Below are 20,889 nucleotides of genomic sequence, written 5' to 3'. Positions count from 1 at the left end.
AAGTCACGCCTAAGGTAGATTCTGAAGGCTCCTAGGGCAGGTTACCTTGTTTTTAAAACATAGGACATGTGGATTCAAGTTTTACATGTTCTGGTAGTGAAAAACTCCTAAAGTTGTTTTTCACTATTTAAAGGCCTATCTCTCCCACAGGATAACGCAGTGTTACCTGATTACTCTTAATAGGTGATAACTCAAGATTGTTAGTAGATAGGGAAATTATGTATATACTCAAAAGAATTGTAATTTAGAAACCTATTTATTGGTAAAGTTTGATTGTAAGTCAACATTCAGAAAATGCTACTTTTAAAAAGTTGGCATTTTCTTGTCTTAATCATTTAGTGCCTGTGTAACATGACTAGGTGTCGTTGCCAGTTGGCCTTTGTGTATTCCTCCCAAACAGCATCACAAAGGACTGGGTATTGGCAGGATGGGCCCTCCTGTCAGGATGGGTGGGTGGACTTGCCACCTACCTCGTTTGCACTTCAATAGGGACTGCCTCCCACACTCACAAAGGCCTTCACACTAGCCTTTTGTCAACCCAAACATCTTGGGACCAGGGAGGGGAAGAAAGGGAATTCCAGAACCATATGTGGGTGTAAGTCTAGAAGTTTGTCCCACTTCAAAGCGGGCACCAGGTATAATTATTGGACCAATCCTCAGATCAATTCTGGAGTTGTGGAAGACTCAGAAAAAGGACTGTTCTGGCTCCCCTGCTGCTGGAAGGACTACCCTGCTGCCTGAGGAAGGAATACTGGGCCTGCTTCCTGAAATCAGAACCACAAGAGTGACTCCTGGGGGGGGAGGAGCTTCGCGCGCAACGAAGATGGCCGCGTGAGCACAGGGCTCCTGAGACCCTCGTAACCTCCCGAATATATCCTGTCATTTATCCTGCTTGCTGTCAACATCTTCTGGTAGATGAACCACGTGTGAAGTGAAAGCTGAAATTTGTATCCCGATCGGACCCCGGAGGCCGGAGTTGTGGTGCTTGGAAGTCTGCAGCCTTCATCGCTTCGATGCCCGGTACTTGAGTTGGCTTGGTGCCCGGGGTGTAATTGAACAACAGCGGCCTGGGATCGCGGGATAGGGCGGTCCGGCCTCACTTTCACTTTCGATTTTGGAACTTGGTTTGGTGCCCGGACCGAGAGACGCCTCATTGAACTGAAAGCTCGTACCCCTGTTGGTGCTTGAGTGTACTGAAAAATACACGAGGTGTCGGACACTGCCATTGAATATATGCCGGCCTTTTGGCTCATTCAAGTGCGTTGCTCAGGGGCCATTTTCGACATTTGTCTTTTGGACTTCGTTCGGAGGAGTCGCAGTGGTCAAATTCCCTAGCGTATAGGTTAATTTGTTGCCTGCTGGGCCGGACACTTGTTCCCCCTTGTGCAGAAGTCAAAAAGCACCAGACGGGAAGGGTATACCCAAACCAACGTCATGGACCGATAGGCCCAGGTGAAGGGGTCCCCTAGTGGACCGGGTAGGTCCCTCGGAGACGCGAAAGACTCCTCGGCTTCGGTAACTGAACCAACGCTACAAGACGTGATGGCTCCATCGATGATATCAGGTCCTCCCTTGGGAAGCAAATGGAGACCCTAGCCCATAAATTAGATACTGTGGCTATCGATGTAAATTTGATTCGTATGGACCTTACAAAGACTAATGAAAAGGTCAAATCGTTGGACATAAAGACATCGAGTCTAACAGAGGGTGTCACCGAACTGCAGACTGAGGTCCGTAACTTGAAGGCTGTGAATGACAGTGTAGTCCGTCGCCTTGAGGATTTTGAAGGGAGGGCCCGGCGGAATAATGTCTGTATAATCGGAGTTCCGGAAAAGGCGGAAGATCATGCGGCTGACCTCTTTGTTGAGGGCCTTATCATCAACCAGCTAGCGCCTAAGGGTCTGAGTAAGTTCTTTACAGTGGAATGAGCGCACAGGATACCAGGCGGCAGACCGAAAGTTGGTGCCCCACCGCGTCCTATAATAGCACAAATTTTCAACTTCCGAGACAGGGACGCTATCCTCCAGGCCTCAGGAACGGGAGGGCCCTTGAAGTTCGAGAACTCATCGGTAATTTTTTACCCGGACTTCACACAGGCGGTCCAGAAACAGAGACTCAGTTTTCTGGGGGTGAAGAGGAGACTTCGTGAACTGGATCTCAAATACGCCATGCTTTTCCCGGCCAAGCTGAGGGTCGAGTATGACGACAGGGCATACTTCTTCGACAAGCCTGAGGTGCTGGCCGATTGGTTGGACACTCTGCCGGCCCATCGTGAACCGGAGGAACAATCTGACGGTGCGGAAGGAGGACCTGTGGAACAGGGATGAGCGCCGGATGTCGGGTGTCTGGGGACAATGGGGTGTTTATCATTGGGATGGTTCTAATTTTGATGTACAGTTAATTGCCGACAAAATGGGGATTTGCGGGACTGTCGGAGGGTCTCCCTCCTCCTCTGTTTTACTTTTTGTACCTTAGTTTAGATGTGGGGGCGACAGGCACACTGCAAGTTGGGGTGGCTCCATAGTCAGAAGCAGGGGTGCAGTGTGGGAGGTATTGTAACGGGCTGTTTGGGGGGGGGATGTTTGTTTTCAGTTCATTGTTTCCGCAAGGCGCTATATTGCAAGACATTTTCATTGATGTGCTGGACATATGCGGGGGTTGGGTCTTCTTCCTCTTCCATGATGGGGGCTAGGGGGTTGAGGTTGTTGAGCTGGAATGTTAATGGGTTGGGGGACAAGATTAAACGAGGGGTGGTATTGCAACTTCTAAAACAACATTCTCCTGATGTTGTTCTACTTCAGGAGACCCACTTGATCGGAAACACATGTCATGCTATGAATAGGAAAGGATATCGACTTGCGGCACATATGCTGGGTTCTCCTCTGGGTCCCGGGGGGTTGGAATCCTCATTAAGAACTCGCTCCCTTTTGAGGTAGATTCTACTGTCCTAGATGAAAGGGGACGCTATGTGGCTGTGTCGGGAAGGTGGGAAGGCCGTACGCTCTCCCTTGTGTCCATTTATGTTCCTCCTGGCCTGCAATCCACGACCTTCGCTGCCCTGGGACGGGTGCTACTTGATCTCCGTGGGGGGTTTTTGGTTCTTGGAGGCGATTTCAATGCTGTGGTTTCTGGTGTATTGGATAAACACCCACCTAGGGATCTCGGGGGTGCTCGTGGCTGGCTGCCTGACTTCATTGACTCGATGGGCCTGGTAGACTGTTGGAGACTGCTCCACTCTACTCAGCAGCAGTATACGTTTCATTCGGGTCCCCATGGTAGTCTCTCCAGGATTGATTATGTTTTGGTGCCTGCCGCACAGGCGTCATATATTGCAGAGGTCAGGCATATGGCTCGGGGTATCTCTGATCACTCCCCCGTGTGGCTGCACTTTGAGTTGGCGCCGGGCTCCGGGGGAAGGGTAGCCCCTATCAACCCTTGGTATCTTCGAAATCCCAAGACTCGTAGTGAGCTTATAAAGGCATTGGATAATTATTTCCGGGAGAATGAGGGTTCGGTTCCTTCCTCGATAGTGCTCTGGGAGGCTTTCAAGACTGTTCTTAGTGGTCAAGCTCTTTCGGTAATCGCTGGGGTTAAGAAGCAGAAGGAGGAAGATGTTGTACGTGTAGAAGAGGAGATTGCAAATTTGGAACTAGAGCTGCAACAAGAGGTGACCCGCGCTAGATTGCATGTCTTGCAATTGAAACAGCTGGAATACAGAACGTTGGTAACGGATGGTGCGAAGGCCCTTAGTCGGGAACAGCAGGGGCGTCTTTATGACGTTGGAGACAAGGCCGGCAAATTAATTGCATGGTTGGATAGGAAGGATAGAGCTAGTCGTGTGGTGCCTGAAATTGAGATGAGGAGTGGGGCCCTGATCACTGACCCGCAGGAAATAGTGGCGAGTTTTGCCGAACATTTTCATACTCTTGCCTGCTGTTGCGCGATATTGCGCTCCCGAGCCTGTTGGAGGCAGACCGGGACCTCATGGACAGTGGAATCACTGTGGATGAGGTTGCATCAGCTATACGTTCACTACGCTCGGGTAAAGCAATGGGTCCTAATGGTCTCCCGATTGAACTTTATAAGCTTCGTCCTGACAAGTTTGCTCCTTATTTGATAGATATGTTTTTGGAGTCCCGAGACCGGGGTCGCCTTCCGAGGGATCAGCGTTTGGCATCGATAGTGGTGATACACAAGGAAGGGAAACCGAGGAATATGTGTGCGTCATATCGTCCGATCTCATTGTTAAACGCTGAACCTAAGATCCTGGCCAAGCTGTTGGCCAATAGACTGATTGGGGTCATCGGTGAGCTGATCCACCCGGATAAGTCTGGCTTTATCCCACATAGGAATACGGCGTTGAACCTTCGGCATCAGCACGGAACTCTCGCGAGGGCTGCGACGCTGCGTGAGCCGGCCATTTTGGCGTCGTTAGACGCCACTATGGCGTTTGATACTATAGAGTGGCCGTATCTTTGGGCGGTGCTGGCAAAATGTGGCTTTGGGTCGGATTTCATTAGTTGGGTGCGACTTCTCTATGCGGACCCGCTCGCCCAGATAGTGGTCAATGGTCGCGTCTCGGCCTCATCTTGTCTCGGACGGGGTACTCGCCAGGGTTGCCCACTGTCTCCTCTTTTGTTTGCATTGGCCCTCGAGCCTCTCGCAGCTTGGATTCGTTGGGAGCCCTCGATGAGGGTTATTCATTGGTCCCCGCAGGTGGAAGACCGTATTTCGTTATATGCAGATGACATCTTGCTTTATTTGACTTCTCCCAGGAAATCTTTGATTGTTTTATGTGACATACTGGCTTCCTTTGGTAGAAACTCTGGCTTGGTTATCAACTGGGCAAAATCCTATCTTTATGTTCTAAACGGTGATGCCCCGGTCCTGCCTTGTAACTGCCCCATTCAGATAGCACAAGAGGGGTTCAAATATCTCGGGATCTATGTTTCTATGGACCCCGTGGTTCGATATGAAAAGAACCTTCTCCCTCCTCTGAATCGGTTGAAGCGGGATGTGGCGGGCTGGCGGAAGCTCCCGCTGTCGCTGCTGGGGCGAGCGGCCCTTTTCAAGATGATGTCTCTTCCTCGTTTTTTGTACGCTCTTCAAAACACACTCGATATTGTTCCGGCCGATTATTTTCGTGTAGTTGAGGGTTTGCAGCGGAAGCTATTGTGGGATGGCAGACCTCGTATTGCGTTGGCCAAATTGACGCTCCCCTGGTACGATGGGGGCATCGCTCTCCCCGACATTAAAAGATATTATTGGGCGTCACAGTTGAGTGCCATCAACCACGGTATGTATGGCCCTGAGTCAAATCCTGGTTTCGCCATGGATAGGTGGCTGCTTCCCGGCGGCAATTATTATAGAGCGCTCTATTCTAAATCGGTGGTGAAGACGTTGACGGGCCGACTAGAACAGCTGTACGGATCTGGCAGGATGCTACTGCCTCGTTAGGGTGGAGGGATCGATTGACCTTGGCGACCCCGCTTTTTGACACAGATAAGTTTGGTAAATTGTGGAATACTAAGGGATTCGACAGGTGGGATCTCATCGGCATCTCCAAGGTGGGAGACCTCCGGGTTAAGGGTCATGTGAAATCGTTTACGGATCTGCAAATTGAGTTTGAGTTGGGAGGGACAGAGTACTTCCGCTACGCTCAGGTCCGTCATGCACTGACGTCAATCTTCCCGGAAGGGGTGGAGATACCGGAGTCTTCCCCATTGGAGGATCGTGTGTTGGACGGTCATATGCCAGACAGCACTATCTCCCTGATATATAAAAAACTGATCAATCACAGGGCGGACTGTCTGTTGCAATTACGAGAGCAGTGGACCCGTGACGGCCTTGAGCTGGACGATGAAGATTGGCAGTCGGCGATCTCCTCTCCGAAGGAGGTCGCAATTCCGGCACGACTCAGACTGGTTCAGCTCAAAATATTGCATAGGGTATATGTCACGGGTCGCCAGCTTGTCCATATGGGTTTCTCTGAGGTGGGTCTGTGTAGGCAGGGTTGTGGTCAATTGGGAACATTCCTCTACATCCTTTAGGAGTGTCGGGAAGTAATGATCTATTGGAATAAGATCCATGAGGTTATGCAGGAGGTCACGGGTGTGGCTCTCTTGCCGGAGGGTAGGCGCTGCTTATTGAACGTCTGGGAGCCCACGGATCACAATGTGGCACAGACCCAGTAGGTGACTCTAGGGGCCATGATTGCCAAACAAAACATCGCCCAGTTATGGGGGTCCCAGAGGCCTCCTACTCTTAAGGTGTGGATAGAAAACATGGATTGGTGTATGTTTAGAGAGAAGACCGGGAATCTGGCCCGAGGTCGCCCCCCAAAATGGTATAAAGTTTGGGGTCTATGGAATCAATATAGAGGAGATATATGTGTGCCGCCAGTGACTATAGCCCTTGATGTTCCGCTTTCCCCCTGACCCATTGTGGATTTGGATTGCTTTCATGTTGATGATGTACCCTCTTTTCTTCCCCCCTGCCCCTCTACGGTATTCTCTATTTGTAAAGTCTACTGATATACCGCACGACCCTGGTACTTTCCATGCACCTTTGTATGTTGTCGATGCCTTGTTTAATTTTTCAATAAAAAGATTTATTAAAAAAATTAATTTTTTTTAAAAAAAAGAGTGACTCCTGGGCTAGCTAATTGGTTTCCTGTTCTGAGCTATATGGTCATAACAAGCTTCAGAGACCTTCCCAGCAGTCTAGACTCAACTGTACCTACCTGTGCTCTGCTGCTGCTCTCTGTTACAGTAAATCCTGATCCCCAAGAGGAGGCCCCATTTCCTGGACCCTTGGCTGGCCTCAGAGAATACTCTTCCTGGACCAGGTGTGTGTTCCCTCAGAACCAAAGCAGCATGACACAACCTGACGCAGGTTTTGGCAGCGCCTAATCAGCGGTCTTATCGGAACTGACACAGCATGTCACATCTTGACACAGGACCATGCTTTGCAGCATCTTGCAGCTCCTGATTGATGGCCTCATCAGAACTGAGCAGTGGGTTGCATCTTGGCGCAGGACCTCACATCACAACACCTCACAGCTCCTGATTACAGCCTTACTGAAGTGGACAAAGCGAAACGTATCTTGATATAGGACCGAGCATTGCATCTCAGTGCAGGACCTCGCGCTGCACCATCTTGTAGCCCCTGATTACCAGCATCCTCAAATACAACACAGTGTGATGCAACTCAATTCAGCACCTCACAGCTCCTGATCAGTGGCCCCATTAGAACAGCCGCAACTCAATGCAGCACCGTGCACAACCTCACATCTCAGTCCAAGTGCAACCAGGTACAGTGGGCCAAAACAGGTCCTGTATTTGGTCTGTGCTTCATCGTGGCCAACTTGAACTTGTGACTCTGTCCCGATCTGTCACGATCAGTTAAGCCCAGTTGGGGCTTTGTGCTTTTTGGTTATATTTTTACTTAAGACTTTGAAACTGCATATCTCCAGTTCGACTGATTGGATTTTTGCAGTTCTGATATAAATTTTATTTAATAAAATTACTTGATTATTCTAGATTGGTAAAAGATTTTTCTTGTTTTCTGGTTTTACTTTATTATTGTTTTGAGTGCTGCACAAATACTTTGCACATGGCCTTTACTTTAAACCTGACTGGTTTGTGCCAAGCTATCGGAGTGTGAGGCGCATGTTAATTTAGTGACTTTTTATGACTCATCATGACAACTGTTGTAGTTGCTTGAGAATGGTTTCACCCCCTCAACAAAATACCATTTTCTCACAAAGGCCACGGAAGCAGTCCTGTAAGTATATATAACTAGTGAGACTCACAGCTCTCATAGTTTGAGACTGTACATGTGTGAGGGAACCTACTTTTGCCCTTACCATCAGTGACCTGGTAAATGGGATTAAGTTTTGCCACCCCTGTAGTTGCTGATATCAGGGATACCAGCTTTAGGAGTGGGGAAAATGCATCTCGTTCTAAGCTGGACCCTGAGATCCCACTTAAAATGAGAAAATACTAGTGAAATTGGTAATTCCAGATCTGAATCCCAGTAATTTCCCAGATTGAGCTGGGCTTTTCCCTGGCGCTTTTAGTCTATTTTCAATTACAGAACTCTCAGATTCAAAGTAAAAAAAAACTCACAATTCTGATGGCAGCTGCTGTTACTGTCCCCATCAGAATGAAGAAGTCACCTGTCATGAGGGCCTAAGTGTCACTTATGAATGCCTTAAAATCCTCAATCCAGGACCATTTCTACAATACACTCTGACATTTCACACTTTGAGACATTGAATTTCATACTACCTGTAATGCATAACCTAAAGTCCTCTGAAACTGTATATTTTACTTTTAGGGTAGACTATCTTAATTAATTGAGATGGGGGCTTAGCTTCGATGCACAACAAGGCTGCCACTTGAATGAGGAGGTCCCAATCATCCGTTCACCGGTGGCTCTGACCCACGGTACTTCTTGAGGGGAGCCTATGGTGGGGTGCATTCTGGCAGGGACCTCAGATTTTAGGCAGCCCCATAAAACTTGAGCACACTCCTCAAATCCTAGGAGAGTGTGTGTTGACTCACTGGCAATGAAAGCCACATTTGCCGGCCCCCGTCAGCAGCTCCCAGGGACCCCAGGAGCACGTGTGTGACAGGTGGTGAGGATGTCCCCATGCACTGGAGGTCCTGATGGAAAGTGATGTTGGCTGTCGCACCAGGGGACTGGATTGTGCAGCGTGTGGGCAGGGGGAGGCCTAGCACCCTGTAGTGGAGGTGCTGGGCAGGAGCCTGATCCCTGCCCCTGGTATTTGTCCTGATTGCTCTATTGGGTCTGGGGCAGCCAGAGGAACATTTGAGGTCTGCTGCGGACCATTTTCAGGTGAGTGTTGTGCCCTGTGTCCATGGGCCCCTTCGCTGGACTGGTGAGCCAGCCACCCCCAGAGGGACTGCAATGTTGGGAGCCCTGAGGAGAGGGACCAGATCCTTTACCTTTTTATAGCCTACTTGTATGCCCTGCCTCCTTGCCACTGGAGCAAAGAGGGCCTTGCCCAAATCACCATCAGAAGCATATGCTCCACGCCTTTCCCTCACACCACACAAGGCCTACAGGGGCTTCTTGTGCTGCCCTGCCCCACTAGAGCACTTGGGTGGCAGGGTAAGCGGGCCCCACATTGTGGGACCTTTGCCGGCTGGCTGTGAGTCTCCGTATTGTGCCCTCAGCCCCCCAAGGAGGGAGAGGGCTGACACACAAGTCTATGGTGCAGCTGTGTGGCCAGGAGCTTGGAAATGGGGTGCATAAAACTAGTAGACACACTGCTGCCATTGATGCAGTCCCTGACACAGTCCCCAGGGCATGCATTATGCATCCTTTTGTCCGGATAAGCTGGATGTTATCCTGGCTGCGATCGTGACTCAGGCTAGAGACAAAAGTAGATGCGGTCGCTAAATATATCAACCTCCTCAGGCAAGAAAACAGAAAGTTGGTTGAACGTATCACCCTTTTGGTGCGCTCCTTGGCGGACCTTCAGCCTCAGGCATCAGATCTTTGGAGGCAGGCATGGGACCTCAAGGAACGGGTACAGGTCCTGGAAATGAGGGCAGAGGATGCAGAGGGTCGGGCTCTGTGCAGCAATGTCCAGGTATTCTGCCTTCCTGAAGACAGACAGGGCTCAATATGGTTGATTACCTGGAGCAGTGGTTTAAGGAGCTGATTCCTGTGGATGATCTCACTGCGTTCTTCTTCACCGAGAGGGTACACCGGGTCCCTGCACAGTCCCCCTCTGGGAGACCCCCACGGCCCATTTTTCTAAAATGCTTCACTTCAAAGATGGAGAAGCTGTTCTACAAGCAGCCCGCCTGTCACTCGGCTCCTCAGAGACAACCATCACATCCTTCTTTTTCTGGATTTCACATCGACAGTTCAGAGCTAGTGGACCTCCTTCCTGGAGGGTCAAGCGCAAGATCAGAATTTTGGGCTTCTAATAAGAATTACTTTTTCCCTCCAAGCTCATCCGTCAGAGGCTCTGGACTGGGTTGAAGCCTTGGATTCAGCTGCACTGACAAGCCTGTGAGATGGTTCTGGGAGGAAGCCTGGTCGCCGTCATCACCCGGGTTGCAGCCAACCTGACAGGCCAATGGACTGGGCTGCGCCCTCCCCCGAGCAAGTACAAAGCAGCCGCCTCTCAGCTCTGGAATTGGTAGCGATTAATTTCAGAGATACCCCATCTGATCTTTCACCCACTTTCTCGGGCCTCTCTCACACTGTTCTCGTTCCCCTTCAGTCTCCAATAGAAGGTGACCCCCAAACAGCTGATGATATCATCTAACCAGATGGGCCTTCGCCCCTGTGCTTAACCTTTCTGTTGCAGGACTCTCCTCATCAACTGATCCCGTGTACTAGAGGGTTCGGGCACACTGCTGCACTGGGCTGAGGCCTCCCCTTGTTACCTTGTTTGCTACCTCCTGGACTGGTACTGCAGGTGGCCCCGTGCAGTTGTGCCCTTGACCTGCCTCTGTCATAGGATGGTCTGGTACTTTTGTTTGGGCAGCAGGCTGTTACCTTGCTGCCCCCACAATTCCTGGTATGTTTTGTTTTGCTCTGTTCAGCTACCGCATGTTGGTGGATTATTCAAGTGTAGATGGTCTCAACAAATACCTTTCCCAGCGGGATCCCCTCATGTCCATTTCTAATCGTGTCCCTCCCTATTTTGTTGGCTTCCCATGGAATGTGGAGGGGGACTTCCTAAAAGGGGCCATGACACCTCAGATATATGATGTCCTCTCCTGGAACATCTGTTGCATGCATACCCTCTGCCTATTGTTTATTCCCCGTCTGGGTTAAGAGTGACAGGGCCAGGGGATGTGCATTCACGCTAGATAGACACAAAGAGTGGGGGGGTAACCTGCCTTTCCTTGGTGACTCATAGCAAGTCTGAATAGACCAGGCTGCATTTAGAGTAGTGGAAGGAGTTATTACTTCCACCTGAATGGACTGTGGCTGACTCACACAAAACTGTCTCCACCTCATTTGGTGAAACTGGCCGGAGCCAGGCTGAACTCGTTTATGTGTGCCAGAGAAACTTTGTTTGTGGCAACTTCAAATGAAAATGTAGTATAAATAGTGGGGCCCTGACCCGAGAACTTTAGTTACTGCTGGACTAAGAAACCTTCAAATAACAAAATTAGGGAGTGAAGAGGCAGTGTCTTGTACGGACACTTACGGTGGATACGTCCTCCTCTAATACTCTTGAGTCAATCAAAGAGATCCATCATAACGTTTTTGTTTTTAAATTAAGATCTCACTGTGTTAGGGGAGTGTGTTTCTCATCCTGGAATGGATGCACACAGTGTTTTCTTAAATACCCCTCACACACCAAAAGGGCCCTTGGTGTCCTGCTTCATCATAGGGGTCTTCCCGTCTCACTACTGGACGGGCATGCTAGGACCTGTGACTATGCAGGAGCACTATTCTTACTGTACTATTTTTGATGTAGGGGTAGTGAGAGGAAGGGTCTTGAGTGAATATAAAAAGTGATTTAAAAAAGGACCTGGCCTCATGGACTTAAGAAACTTTAATAGGTCTTTGAGGCTGGACCTGTTAAAAGGGTGATGCGGAGATGTCCTGCGTACAATGTGTGGATACTCCTATAAAGTCAACATGTTTCGAAGCAAAGGCTTTAAATCACTTTTTATATTCACTCCAGACCCTTCTTCTCACTACCCCTACATCACCCATAGTACTGTAAGAACAGTGCTCCCACGTAGTCGCAGGTCGTACCACGCCCCCATCCCGCAGCAGGATGGGAAGACCCCTATGATGAAGCATGACACCAAGGGCCCTTTTGGTGTGTGAGGGGTATTTAAGCAAACACTGTGTGCCTCCATTCCAGGATGAGAAACACACTTCCCTACCACAGTAGGACTAAGAAACCTGCCCGAAAGAAGAGCTGGTAGATCTGTGAGCAGAGACAAAACCACTTTGCTAGGTGCTTTACTGGGTAGGCCTGCAGTTGCTGCTTCTGTCTTGTGCAGGGAAAGGACTGGACTGTGCTTTTCTACATCCTACGTATCTCCAAGGGCTTCGTGTAGAGCTTGCCTCCTGTTGGAAGTCTCAGGGAAATCAAAGACTTCAACATCTTCTAGGTACCGGCTTCTGGAACTGAATGTTTCAGCTGCCACAGAGGAGAAAAGGTAATCCATGCCATCAATGACGCTGCTGCTGGCTCCATGACCTGAAGGCACCGCCATACTTTGCACAGCAACACTGGTCTCACTTACAAAGCTGTCCGACACCGCCACAGAGCCGCTGCTTGCACCGTGACCTGTGGGCACCACACTCTGCATGGCCTCATTTCAAACCACCCCCCGGTATCCCATATGACACTTTGATGCCATCACTAATGTCGCTGCCTGCACCGTGACCTGTAGACACCGCTTGTGGAGAAAACGGAGCACAGTCCCACTTTGCACCGCAGCCCTGGTCTTATAGACACCGCCACTCCAAACCAACATTGACACCGCTACCTGCACCGTAGTTTGGGGGCACTGCTCATAGGCTACTCAGCACACCAACCCGTCCCACACAGCAGCCTTGGCCCACCAACGCCAGCAGCATCTACTCCAGATCATCAACAGACGCTGCTGCCTGCACCACGACTTGTGGGCCCTGCACATTGTATTGCCCCAGCTCGCACTGCAGCCTTGGGTCTACCAACAGCAGTGCTTCCGCAACAAAGGTGCCGCTGCTTGCACAGTGACCTGTCAGCACTGCAACGAGCACTGCCCTGCTTCCCACCGCAGCCCTGGTCTCACCAACACCACTGGACAATAGTCACTGAGTCGCTGGTTGCACCGCAACCTGAGGACGCTGCATGTCGCACCGCACCGCTTCACACCACAGTCCTGATGCCTTCCGATACTGGCGCTCCTGACTTCAAACTCTCAGAGTTCAACTTGCAATGCAAGTGACTTTGAGGGCCCGACGAATCCTGCACCGACTCCCAGAACCAACCCCTGCTGACACCGCTCCTCCAGAGCTCACCGCAATGGCTGACGTACTGCATCACCAAAGGTACTATTTTACAGTTCTCCTGGACACCGTAGCTAGCCCGCAACACTGCGGTAAGCCAGTACTTTTGGCTCACAATGCCGTGATAACCCTGGACGGAGCTATCGACTTTTAGGAACTGTAAATAAAGTCTATTTTTACTTTATTGGTGTTGTGGATTACTATATGTTGGATATTTATCTTTTTGGTCTTGTTCTACATAGTTAAATATTGGGTACTTTTCTAAAACCAGTGTGGTGTCCTTTTGTAGTGTTTTCACTGTATTACTGATGCTTATGTGCAAATACTTTACACACTGCCTTTGAGATAAGCCTGACTGCTCGTGCCAAGCTAGCAAGGGGTGAGCGGTGGTTATTTTAGATGTGTAATCCCCTTATCCTGAATAGAGTGGGGTATTCTGCTTGGCTTATGTGCATTGGGTGCATATGCTAGCCAGCCAGAATACCCATTTCTAACACACCGATGACTCTTGCATGCCTGTAGCACGTAAATTGTCTCACTACACACGTTCCCTTGTATGCTCCAGTGATTCCACTGCTTGGATTCCCCACTCCAAGGGGCCACTTCTGCTGGTGGGATGATGCTGGCATCTCTTGCATGGACGATCTTCAGGGGGATAGGCATTTGCTACCATCTGAGGCATTGATTGAGCAGTATGTGCTCCTGGAGGGTCAATTCCTCCGTTATGGTTTCCTGAGGGAGGCGCTGGAGGACACCTAGTGCACTTAGTGTCCTGAAATAGTCACACATCAACTGCTTCAAATATTCCACATTATCGATGCTGGTCGTAGGTTAATCACTTGGCCTACTAAGGCAATGCTAGCACACCCACAGATATCTCTATAACCCTTACGGGGGTTTGGGTGGAGCAATTTTTCTGATCACTTCACAACAGGGAATGGGAGAAGGCACTGGCATACCCACGGAGTGTGTCTCGCAATGCCTGCCTCAAACTTATCCAGTTTTACATCCTTCACTGGGCATATTCATTCCTGAAACAAATTGCCGGTGTCTTTCCCCGCAACTGTGACATTTTACCCAGATGTGGCCCCCCTGGGGCTGAACTGAGACATGTCCTATGGGACTGCACACATTGGCGCACGTACTGGGCCGCTATTATCAGGTAACTGGATCGCTTCATGGGCATTCGAATATATCTACTTGAGAGGTGGGCACACTGGGCAAATACTTTTGGCTGCATAACTGCAAGGCCGCTGCCCTTCTCCTTGATTTGGGCCTCATACTGGCTAAGAGGATCATATCTCTTGAAGTCACCCATCCCCCGACCCCTGCTCAGTGGTTGGCACTGTTTACCCAATGGGCTAAGGCAGAGGCCTCCGCAGATGCATATTGGCCCCTAACTGGGAAGAACTACTCTCTAAATTAACTGGCCAACAGTCAGTCTTCCTCAAACTTTGACATACCGTCCTCTTGAGGACTGTTGCAAGTCTTCGGTGGCCTTCTACCTCCCATTGGACCTCTGCCCTTCCACAGGATCCGTCAGTCTTTTGAACGCTGGAGGCACACCACTTGACCTTCCCGCCCTTTCCCTTTGCCCTCCCACATCTACTACCTCTGCTTCTTTCCCCTAGCTAGTAGTGGGAGTCTTGCCCAACAGACTTTTGACCCTTTTTACACCAGTGTGCGTAGGACACCAGAGACCATTCTCAACTATAGGCTTGACCGTCACAAATATATGCTTTACATGATTTGCCATTTCTTGTTATATACCTGTTGAAAAAACTCCACTAACGAGATGAGTATAATAAAAATAATTAGTTATGATGGAAACAGTTGTAATTTACACAGCAAACAGACTACGTTCATGGCTTTTCAAGTTGTTTCATAGAGCTCTTTAGGGTCATAATATAAATATACACAAAACTCTTTCAAATGAATCATGTATTATTATTTTAAGATCAAGATTCTGTAAGCCCCATCTTTTTTAATTTGCATACTCACCTGCAACAAGTTTTTGATAAATCAACCATGTTACTGTACAACAATTACATTTTCGGAACGTGATGACTACTCGCATTATCTTAAGGATTACCAGGTGTGAGGAATCAAATGCGATTTGGATTTCCCAAATAAAAATGTGTCTAGTAGTAGCATGCAGCCATGGCCCATTCTAATGGGCTGAGGGACCACGCAGCCTCACCTTTTGGGCAGCATAAAGATTGCCTGTCAGGCTGAGCAAAGGGCAGCCTGACAGACGTTCTTTATTTTCAGGTCAGGCAGCAAGGAGCTAGACATGCGCTACATGTTCAGTATCCTGGCTGCCTGAGCTGAACTTTGCCAGGCTGAAGAAGACTAGGGGCCAGATGTATCAAGATACACTTTTGCGATTCTCAAATAGCGATTTTTAAGAAATCGCTATTTGAGATTTGCAAAATGGTATGTATGTAGAAATTCGCTATTTTTTAGCGATTTCTTAAAATTCCTTAATTGCGATTAGCAAATTGCTAATCGCAATTAAGGAATAATTTCCCATTCATTTCTATGGGCCAGGAGGCCCATAGGAATGAATGTGAAATTATTCTCAATTTGCGATTCGCAATTTGCGAATCGCAAATTGAGAATAATTTCAAGGGTGCAGGGGTCTCAAGGACACCCTGCTGCACCCCTGAAATTGACATGTGTGCGCATATGGCGCACATACATGCCCTAAGGGTGTGTATGAGCGTCACATGGCACCTTTACAAATTGCAAAAAGTGCATTTGTAAAAGAAATCGCAAATTACCACCAACTACAAGTTGGTGGTAATTTGCGATTTCTTAGCCTAAATTCGCAGAACTGAAATGCTTAATACATAGCATTTAAGAAATCGCAATTTGCGATTTCTTAAATGCTTACGCAATATTAAGGAATCGCAAAATTTGCGATTCCTTAATATTGCGAGGCTTTTTGCATGATACATACCATTTCCCATTTGTTTTGTCGCAAACGCTGCTATTTTGCGATTCGCAGCGTTTCCGACAAAAAAAACGCTTGTAACATCTGCCCCAAAGTTCCTTTGGACGTGATCTCTTCAGCTTACCAAAGCACCTCGAGGCCCTCCCCCTCGTGATGAGGGGAGCGCCATTGATTGACTTGGATCTAGGCGCTTCAGTTTTAAGGCCCTGAAGTACCCAGAGCCAAGTGTCAATCACTGACACCTCTTCACAGAGTGGGGTGGGCTCAGCAGTCTCACTCCCCATCCCACTCCGTGACGAGGTTAGGGACTGCTGTCTTCTCTCATTGGCTGACCCAGCCAAAGAGGGGAGGCAGCACTCCCAACCCTTCTGTGATATCCGAGGCAGAGCTGCACAGGTTATTAGGATTTTATTTTTAATATTTGGTGATGAATATTTGCGAGTGAGTGTTGTGAATGGATGTGTGTGAATGCATGCGTGTCAGTGAGTGTTTATGTGTGCATTTGTGCCCCGACCTCACCCCTACCTGCTAAAAGCACAGCCCGCCACTAGTAACGTGGCACTGATTAGAAAATACAGAGATGGCTTCCCTGGCATGAACAGTAATCAGCTTTACCAGGAAGTATATTATTAGAAGTGAAGAAGCGCGGCGGTTGCCGCAGGTATAAAAATAGATTCTCTTAAAGAGACATAACTGTTAGATGGACCGCGCTTTTCAAAATCTTCTGGGATCACTCTTTGGGCGAATACTGTGCATCGTACTGGACACAAAACAACTGCGTTCCCATTTACTCCTCAACTGTAAAAGAAACATAACGAGCAGGCAGATACAAAAACGTCCTTTTCCCTTTAATGATGACTCCTTGAAGAAGGAGCACATGTATGAACATGGACTGCTAAACAAAATATCATGTAAAATTGGAAAATATAAGTGCTACATGTACAGTTTTCCTACAAAATTAACATCGCACAGAATTAAGTTTTATTCCTTGATACCTCGATGGTGTATGTCATAATGTATTGATATTAGACTGAAGACATTTTCTTTACCAGGCCCCTGTAAACACTTTGCGTACATTCACAACTGCGTGTACACCAGGTCGTTGTCGGATATTGCGTCTTATAGGAGGCTTCTTCACAAACTTATTTTGGACTATGCAAATACATACTTCTATAATACTCTTTTAGTACTACTGCATGCCTCAACTAGAGAGACTGTGTCTTCTTGACACGTTTGCTGATATGGAGGTTGATGGGCCGATTCAATAATGCTTGTAAGACTACGCAGTACGCTTTTACGTACTTCAAAATCCCTTCTGATGTGTGTGGAACGCAATTACTGATCCAGGGACTATGCGATACAAGCCACCTTCAAATCAGGGCTTACCTGAGCTTCCAGAGGCACCTGCGTGGCATCAACCTTGTCAGCAGCATACGTCGTCAGCTGTCTGTCGACGACAGTGAGGGAGTCCTGAATCAAACGGAGGGCTTTATCAATCTCCTGGGCTGACTGAATACTCTGCTCCAGCACCTTCTGTCTTCGAACCGCCTGTGAATGGCAAGGGGAAGAAACAGATATGAAAAGTGAACAAGTGGCCAGAGCAGTTCAAAGAACGCAAGCAGATCACACATGTGGAAGTAAACACCTTTCTGTAAGATCCATGGCGCTGGTATGTGCCACTCATTCAAGCTATGTTTAAAGGTTTGAAAGAAATTGCCCTTTTTGTATTATGTGGGCTTGGCACGATCAGAATAGAAAAGGTTACACCCCTGGGGGGAAAAAAGTTCGCCTCTGCAGGGCAGCAAACAACGCGTGCAAAAAGCGATGCCCGCTTCGGTAATCTTCTGTTCTGAGGCCTAGCCCACTCCTTCCTGATCTCATTATATAGTTCAAGAGATTTCATGGGCTGAGAGTAAGGTCGCGGTCACCGCAATTCGCGTTAATCCATTCATACAAGTGTAACGTTTTGAGACCTGCACAGCTCTTTCGGCAAATGCGCTACTGTGAATGCTAAATAGCTGTGATTGAAATTAATTAGAGTCCTCCTGCTTCTGACCAACGCTGAAAGTAAGAGCAGAGCAACAAAACAAAAAGGGACAGCAATCAGATACCTAGGAGTAGAGTTTCGTTAAGCGTCTATTCGATTCCACAAAAGCACAACTCGAGATGTTTCAAGTGCAATTGTTTCTATTTTTAATTGGGGGAGGGGTACAACATACATCACTCTTGACACTATTTCAAAAATAAGGCCAAGTAATTAAAGTGCTACATTATGTTTGGAATAGCAAATTAGTAATAGCCGAATAATGTTTAGCTTCAGAAAGCCCGAGCTCTGTTAAATTAACACGTGGGAGGAATTAAAATTGTTCAAATAAATGTAACACTCTACCCGACAATACCCAGAGGATTCAAAACTATTAGGCACACACACGCACACCTGGCAGTGGAAATAAATGTGGCTCAATCTAATAACCCATTCTTTTTAGAGCAACTCTACTAATTGAAGTGCATTCTCATATACAGTAAATAGGTCAAATTCACGTTTATTACAACCACACAGAAAGAGAGAAAAGAGAAAAACTATTTTACTGCCTCATAGATTGAATGTAAAAAAAAATTGTACACTGGAAACAACTCTTCTAAACATCATAATATCTCTTCAGTGTGCATTTTGTTCTTGGGGCACAACTTTAGCCTTTTCCATCCTGGTTTGCTTAAATAACTTTTTAAAAAAAAATACTCATGAACAAATGCCATTGTATAAACCACATACGAAGATGAGCAGAGTATATTATGCTATTTAGTACCATTGTTGAGGAAGGGGACGGGATCGTGACTAACTCGAGGCCTAATTCACCAGGCTCTTCTGCAAATAATATATATATATATATTTTAAGAGTTTTTTTCCATCTTCGTTGGTTACGTCGGTCGAATGTCGTAAAGAGGAGGCAGAAGTTTCTTTCCGTTTCCTCTCTAACAACGTGGATTGCTTCAGCTTCGGCTCTTCAGGTTCGTTTTTTTTTGGGGGGGTAGACCCTCCAACCCCCCTTTTTAATCCCACGCTTTTTTTTTTTTGGGGGGGGTGACCCCCCAAACACCCTTTTTTTTTTTTTTTCATTTACCACACGTGGCTTTACTACGTAAACGATCGGTTCAAAGTGGGGGTCATGGTTGGAGTCGTCTGCGGTGTTGTTAAGGATTTCAGGTCCGGATGGTGATGCCTGGATGTCCGCCATTGGATGGAGGGTGGCGACGGATGTTGTAACCACGCATGCGTTGTAATGCATGCGTGGTAAAGGTTTTTGTGGAAATGGCCGCGTTGTAGTGTGCATGATCGCATTTGTTTGGAAAAACACTTATGATAGTTTTCAAAACATTTATGATTGTTTTCAAAACATATTGATTCCAGAAGAAACCTGGAGTGACAACTTTAGTATATAAGACCCATATTTTCCCCTGCAAATTAGAGGAGAATTCTTTCCAAGCTGACACGAGGGCTCCATGCTGAATCTTCAACACGCAGTGGTCTGACATCCCCTGCAGGGTGTCATCCTCTAAGCAGAGACAGGGTTCTTCATTCTCATGGGAGGGTGACGGTTTTTCCCTAGGTGTTTCTTGGCTACACACATGTATATCGCTACATGCACTTACATGCTACACCTACATATCTAGGCTAGGTACATTTAGGCAAATTACATAGGGCGCGCATAATAGGACTATGCAAAGGCTACAGTTTTATCTGAACTGTATATGTTCCAATTTTTAGCACTATGGTAGAAATGTATTTAATGTTTACCATATTAGTACTTGCGATTTTTGGTGTATACATCTGTCTCCCGATTTTTACAGCAAAAATCATTTACACACAATTGATGTTGGACCAATAAATACTTATTGAAACATCCTGTTAGCCATCCTGTGTATTTTCTGAGAATAAGTAAGCACGAGTGACTGAGCGAAAAGTACTGTACTGTTTTTCATGATCCCTGAGGAATCAGGGTTGTCATGTTCAGTGGTTGCCAGAAACTACCTACACCACTGTAAGATACAGGGGGTGGTAGTGGCACTGTAGACCTAGCTGGTCTAATGGCTGATATATCCTGTGGGGGTGTCTGAAAGCGGTTTTGACACCAAGCCCTCAGTTTAGGTCATCTAAAACACGCAAATTCTGGGGATTCCTAGGAACTACATGACAGTTACCCGAGCTAACTATAACTTATGCCCCCCAAATGCACTGCTTATGGCCTCACACATTACATCACTAATGACATGGTAAGTGACATCATACATTATTAAAATATGTGAGTGGCTGTGTGATTGTGTGTATTGGTGTGTGAGTGGCTGTATTGAAGTGTGAGTGGGTGTGTGAGTGGCTGTATAAGGGCTTCTTTCACGTGAGCATAAGACTTCATCCTCTAGTGCCAGGAGCCTATATTAATAAAGACATTTATAAAGCGCTATGGTTACGCCATCCCGGCGTGTCCCCGCGCTAAAGAGAGAAGGAGCTCGCCAGAGGAGAGGTCAGTACATGACCAGAAACACTAATGTAGATTTACAAGGAGAACAGATGTGTTTTCAGTTGACGGCGGAATTTGGTTTCAGATGGCTCCCGGCGGAGACTGGTGGGAAGTTTGTTCCAGCCTATCGCCGCCGCCACTCTAAAGGACCGACCTCCCATTTTTACTCTCCTATAGCGGTGGGTCACAAGCATGTCCATTCCGCCCGACCTAAGCGGTCTGCGTGGCTCATACCAGGTAACCAGACCCGCCAGATAGCCGGGAGCTTTATGCCAAAGGATCCAATGACATATTAGGAGGGCTTTGTACATTATTCTTTTTTTCACTGGGAGCCAGTGGAGGGTCTTCAGGGCGGCTCTGGAATTGGCTCTTCTTGGGAGTCTAAGTACTAGGCGAGCTGCAGCG

The 20,889-nt window shown here is 47.7% G+C and overlaps 1 protein-coding gene across 7 annotated transcripts in view; it reads right to left on the bottom strand.

Annotated features, from left to right (window-relative positions):
• Positions 1–20,889, bottom strand: part of DMD (dystrophin) — a 6,826,337-nt gene that overhangs the window by 4,475,209 nt on the left and 2,330,239 nt on the right. For all 7 annotated transcript variants that reach the window (XM_078657819.1, XM_078657824.1, XM_078657821.1 and 4 more), the window contains exon 30: positions 17,354–17,515. In XM_078657819.1, the coding sequence (XP_078513945.1) occupies positions 17,354–17,515 (162 nt within the window). The remainder of the gene's footprint in view (positions 1–17,353; positions 17,516–20,889) is intronic.

The sequence above is a fragment of the Lissotriton helveticus genome, chromosome 8 (assembly GCF_964261635.1).
Source record: "Lissotriton helveticus chromosome 8, aLisHel1.1, whole genome shotgun sequence".
NCBI classification, from domain to species: domain Eukaryota; kingdom Metazoa; phylum Chordata; class Amphibia; order Caudata; family Salamandridae; genus Lissotriton; species Lissotriton helveticus.
The sequence above is the reverse complement of the archived record's forward strand: the minus strand, read 5'-3'. Positions and strand labels throughout refer to the sequence as shown.